The following is a 5822-nucleotide window of genomic DNA, read 5'->3' as shown; positions in this document are numbered from 1 at the left end:
TACAAGAACAGAAAAACTCACAAACAACCTTTGAAAAGCAGACAGACCTGGGCAAGGGCCTGCAAAGGGGCAATGAGACTGCAGTATTCAATCTGGATGTCAGGAAGGTCTCCTACTCGGTAGCTTCTGTACAAAGTAACCTGGGCATCACACTTCATCTTCAACTCAGATTTCATCTCCTGAAATGCATTGTTCATGTTAAAAAATAATCATCATATTACTTAGAAAGAGCTGTATTTAGATAAGACATAATAAGCAAAAGCATTTCTGAAGTGTTTCATAAACTTCTGCCATGCTTATTAAACAAGTGCATTTTCTATAAAGCTGTAATATGGTTAACCCCAAAATTATCTTAGTAAATTAAAAACTCCAACGTCTTGTTCAGAGACTTACTTCAGCCATTAACTTTTACTATTAATGCCTTGCTGTTCTTGCTTTCATACAGGTAGAATTTAAGTCACTTTTGAAGCGAATGATTATGACAGATGGCTAATGAGCTGCGATGGTTTAAAAAGCTACCGCTTGCCAACCAGGCCACAGAGCTCCGTTGGTCTTCCAGATGGTTTTCAGCCTGGCCCAGGTGCAAAGTAAACTGATGTTGCTAAAGCGAGTGTCTTTTATTTCACACACTGGGATGGGGAGGGGAAGGAAGAAGGATGAACCTGGTAGGACAGATTCCTAGTAAAACGTAAACTAAACCATAATACAACTGTTGTAAACTACAGTTGTTAAACAGCTGCCCCACCTTTTGCTGAGGCTTAAAGGAATACATTTAAACTGAACGAGCTACTACCAGATACAGACAAAACCTATCTCTTCCTCTGCCTGCCTTCCTTTTTGTAGCACTGATACCCTATAAGGAAATCAGCAGTATGTTTAAAGGCTGAGATTTTATTTTTAGCTACTGCCATTACTAATTAAACCAGCAATGGGTGGATATCGACACTGGAAGAATGGAAGATGTTTTTCTCTTCCATAAACTCTTTGTAATTTTGCTGTTTAAGCCCATTTTTCTTCTACACAACTTCAAAGGGATGATTTAAAAAAAAAAAAAAACTTTCAAGAGAAATATGCTTGGAGAAATTAGGACTTTGCTAAAGCTATTTCCAACTCCTTTCTTGCTCAGGACCTCTTTTTCCTGTTTTGCCCAGTCAGGTACGGTATTAATGTGTGTTTACATACAACACATCTCTTGAAAAGTTTAAGGTCTCCTGACAGCATTCATAGTCTCCTCTGGTCTTTTATTGTGGAATATCACAAGGGGTTTTGTTGGTTGTATTTTGGACTCATACAGAACGCATTTACAAGTTCTTTCTTGCAGGGTGGGAGGAAATCGTAGATTTAGCCTGCAAGTAAATACAAATTGGCTAAAATAGGTGTTTGTGTGGTTCTTCCAGACATAAGTTCTGTTTACACAGTCGTCTGCAGTTAAAAAGAATTATAAGAGTGTCTCCAACTGGTAGCTCTCAATCCTGGGTTACTTTGCTCTTGGTCTAACTGCTATCATTTTTGGATGATAATGTACGTTGTTTTTAGTATTATGAAACTCTGAAAAACTGCTACAGAGTTTAAAAATACTTACACTTACTCTAAGTACATAATACAACCAGGAAACCCACATAGTACTAAGTTTCTGGCCTTGATAAACACTCAGGCAAATGACTGTTACTGACATTCCTTCAGGTTTTAACACAACAGTACACAGCAGTTCTGGTTAGTCCATCCGCTGTATGACATTTTTGAGTTCACCTTCAGACACTGGATAATGTTGTCCAACTATTTCTGCAAAGTGCTGCAGCTTGAAGGCTCCTAATTTCCAGGACAGCAGCTGTAACGAGCTTCTCATAGCTGTTATGGACTCCATCACATGAAATCACTTCCTATACACCAACTGGTACACTCTAAGTGTTATCATCCAGCTCTTTTCTCACTCATGCTAAGTAACATCATTTAGCTTTAAGCACATAAATAGCATGATTTCCAAAATAAACCTGCTAAAGCTCCTAATGCAGCAACAGTATCTTACACCTACTCTTTCTTCAAAAAGCTACTTCTAGAGATGAAGTATGAGACTACAAAAGACATTGGGACTTAAGGCTGTAAACCGTAACAGTTTTTCAGACAAACCTTTTCCCTCTTCTGTTCAGCCACACCTTTTCTAGCATAAATCAGACTGAGTTTCTCTTGGTCCTTCAAGAAACGTCTCCGGAGTCTTAGAATTTCTGCTCGTTCTTCTATACCTAGGGAATGCACACAATCATGTCCACAGCTTTTCCTTTCTGAAGCAAATTCAGATTTAAGGCAAGAGCATCATATACAAACAGACATCATCTCTGTATTTACTAACTTATCAGCTAGTCTCTTAAGTTTCATATCCAACAACTTAACACAAGGCCTTTCAACAAGATAGCAGATTAAAAGAAATTAAGTTGTTCTTAGGAGAAGAGGTAATAAGCATTTATATTAAAAAAATTAAGCACATGGATGAGGTATGAGGGTCAAATTATTGTAATTGGAAAGGCACTAGAATTCATGAACAAATTTGCCCCATATGACAGATTTATGTAGGGAGCTATATACCCTATGGAATATGGTGCAAATGCCACACTTGCCTTTGAGAGCTTAAAATAAAAGAGCTGTTAACTATATTCAAGGATTGGATAATAATAATGGGGTACTATATTTTTTAAGTTATTATTCCAGAACTGCCACTGGACCAACTCCTGCTCAGGACAGTCATGGAGAAAGGCTACTTTACAGACTGTTCAGTCCATTTTCTAGGAAAGAAGAGTGAGCAAACAAAAACTATACCACTATAACTGGTATTTTCCTAGTAGAAGGCCAAGGACTGGCTGGAAGGTAGACTGAACTCTCTCTGTAGTTCAGCACAGCCCATTCAAAACTGCCCTGAAACACCTCTCAGGTATTGAAAACTTCAATCTTTATAGTTCTCTGCCTGAACTCCTAATCTAATCCTTCTGGTCAAAATTTCAATGACAAGGGAGGCAAGGTGAAATGGGGAGGACATGGTGAGAAGGAGCCTAAGCCATTCCAGAACATTACTGATAGTTTTCAGTTAGACTGCGTGGATGAAGGAGCACTCTCAGAAAAGAGCAGGTACTTCTGATGCCAGACTGCAATCTGTTGGAGAACGTGTCAACACAGCTGAAATGGTTTGGAAAAAATATGTTGAAAGAGATCTTTCCTTTAAAGAGATAAGCAGTTTAATTTAAAACAGAAGGGACAGCACTGTCATGCCTACAATTGTCTTAGGGAGAGGTACGCATGCAAACATCACATCGGCTGGTTTCTTATCCAGTCAGTCCTTTCGTCCAGCAGCATACAGCTTTGCAATTCCTAGCACAATTCCAGCTTTTTGCCACGTGTTACGCATCACCGTACATTCCTGGAAACAAGATGTCTCAAGCTGAACCTCAGTTAGAATGTCTCAAAGATAATGGACTGCCAGCCAAATAACAGATAGTCTATAAAAATGTAATAGTTCTACAGAAATTGCATCATAAGGCTTACAGACCTTTAGTTTTGCTGTCCACCTCATCTCCAGGCAAACCCAACCTTTTTTTCCCAAAATCCAGGCCCACTGGTTTAAAGTTTGCTTGTTTAAGTTTTTCATTCCCTTTGTTAACTAACAGCATGGATGAAGACAAGGATTCAGAGGATGAAGGAACTGTATACTCTGCCAATGTGTCAATGCTGCTTCCAGTTAGCCAATTAAAAGAACTTCTACCACCTGTAAAAAAAATGGTAAACCTGTAACACATCCAAATATAAACCAGGGGAAAACATCTGAGAAGCAGGCCATTTTCCTCCCCCAAAAATGTAATTCCCATTGGTTATGGGCAGAAAAGATTTCAAGCTGTAAGGTAAGAAACAAGCTTATTTTACATTAGGCAGAACACAGAACATATATGAGACCAATAGAAATGCGACTGAATGTTTTTCCTTGTAACACACACGAAAAAAAGCCCTTGAAAATAAAATATTAAATGCATTTACACTTTCACTTTAGACATTAATAAACAACAGGAATGCAGAGAATGATACCATTCCTATAGCTAAACAAAGTTTCAGAAGACACTGGTCTGGACTTACTGACGTGCTGTGTAGGTGTAAATTCATATTGCTGTTGGGTAGCTCTCACTCGACCACTGACTGACCCAGAAGCAGAAAGGGATCTTTCTTGTGATGAATTCCTGTGGATACTCTGAGAAGCTTGAGTCTCCACAAACATAGGTGTGAGCACAGTACTTCTGTAACGCCAGCTGGAATCAATTACAAAATCCTAAGAACACAGAAAGATTTTAGTAAGAACAATAAGAATGAAGGCTTTTTGCCTTCCTTAAGACAGGATTACAGAAATTACAGGAGAGAATTTAAAACATCATCCCAGGTACAGGGGCAGAACTTGACTATAAACACCCAAACACATAAAAGTTCTCCACAGTTCAGCAAAAAAAGCTCACTAATTTGGACTGGTGGGCTGAGGACTGAGGTACAGCTCTTGTACGAGCATTCCTGCGTCTCTGTAATTTTTCTCCACCTTATGGTGCTTCTCTCTACTACCCTCTTTTTTAAGTATTTCATCACTCCACACATCAGCTATACCTGGTGTATATATAATTATTTTAATTAAATCTTTTTTGAAAAGAAAATAAGATTATTGTCCCCACAAAATCAGAAGACTTCTGATACTGTGCATAACCCCTGACTGCTGCAGCTATTAACCATGGAGTGCAAAACACACTTTCCAAGATCTCCTTCACTGCGCCACTCTTGTCCAAGTGGTTAACTACGTTATGGAATGGAATCTGTCACATGATTGCACACACGATAACACATTACAATTCACCTGAAATTTGCATTCAGACAATGGATGCTCAAATATTTTTCTGGAGTAATCCGGGCTCTTGCTAGTCATTTCAAGCAGAAAATTTGTGATTAGACTCAAGTACTGTGTTTCAATCTTGGCCGAATACAAAGAATTTAACAATGCCAGCATGCGATCAAGAATATTTGCCGGTAACCTCGTCTCGTCACTCCAAAAATTCCTAACAATTAATCTGTAAAGGCAAGGAATAAAGTCATTCTTGGTTAACTGCAAACCGAAAACACAACACTATCGAAAAAGTCAATTTTTAAAAAATCACAATAAGATTACCAGAGTTTCAACTAACCCTTTCATGTCATGCATCTTCTACTGAATCATACCAAATTCCTCATTCATCTACCATGCTCTATGCCATCTGACTGGTATTAAAGGTTTACTCTGAAAAAAAGGTTTTCTCTCACAGGGCTGGAGCACCTCTGCTATGGGGACAGCCTGAGAGAGTTGGGCTTGTTCAGCATGGAGAAGGCTCCTGGGAGACCTTATTGCAGCCTTCCAGCACCTGAAGGGGGATTATAAGAAAGGCATGAACAAACATTTTAGCAGGGCCTGTTCTGATAGGACAGGGAGTAATGGTTTTAAACTAAGGGTAAATTTCGACTAGATATAAGGAAGAAATTCCTCCCGGAGAGGGTGTGAGACACTGGAACAGGTTTCCCAGAGAAGCTGTGGATGCCCCATCCCTGGATGTCTTCCAGGACAGGCTGGACCAGGCTTTGAGCAACCTGGTCTAATGGGTTTGAGTGGGTTGAGGGCCACGAAGATACTCAGAGGGCTGGAGCCCCTCTGCTATGGGGACAGGCTGAGAGAGTTGGGCATGTTCAGCCTGGAGAAGAGAAGGCTCCAGGGAGACCTTATAGCACCTTCCAGTACCTGAAGGGGCTACAAGGAAGCTGGGGGGGACTTTTTACAAGGG

General features: G+C 39.7%; 1 protein-coding gene across 1 annotated transcript in view; it reads right to left on the bottom strand.

Annotated features, from left to right (window-relative positions):
* The window catches only part of PRKDC (protein kinase, DNA-activated, catalytic polypeptide), a gene marked incomplete at its 5' end in the record, with an annotated part of 80034 nt that overhangs the window by 29252 nt on the left and 44960 nt on the right, over nucleotides 1-5822 (bottom strand). Inside the window, 5 exons of the mRNA XM_010158701.1 lie at nucleotides 48-179; nucleotides 2128-2240; nucleotides 3536-3751; nucleotides 4114-4303; nucleotides 4871-5081. Of these exons, the coding sequence (XP_010157003.1) occupies nucleotides 48-179; nucleotides 2128-2240; nucleotides 3536-3751; nucleotides 4114-4303; nucleotides 4871-5081 (862 nt within the window). The remainder of the gene's footprint in view (nucleotides 1-47; nucleotides 180-2127; nucleotides 2241-3535; nucleotides 3752-4113; nucleotides 4304-4870; nucleotides 5082-5822) is intronic.

Source organism: Eurypyga helias, unplaced genomic scaffold, assembly GCF_000690775.1.
Source record: "Eurypyga helias isolate BGI_N326 unplaced genomic scaffold, ASM69077v1 scaffold839, whole genome shotgun sequence".
In the NCBI taxonomy this organism is placed as follows: domain Eukaryota; kingdom Metazoa; phylum Chordata; class Aves; order Eurypygiformes; family Eurypygidae; genus Eurypyga; species Eurypyga helias.
This window is presented reverse-complemented; position numbering and strand designations above follow the sequence as displayed.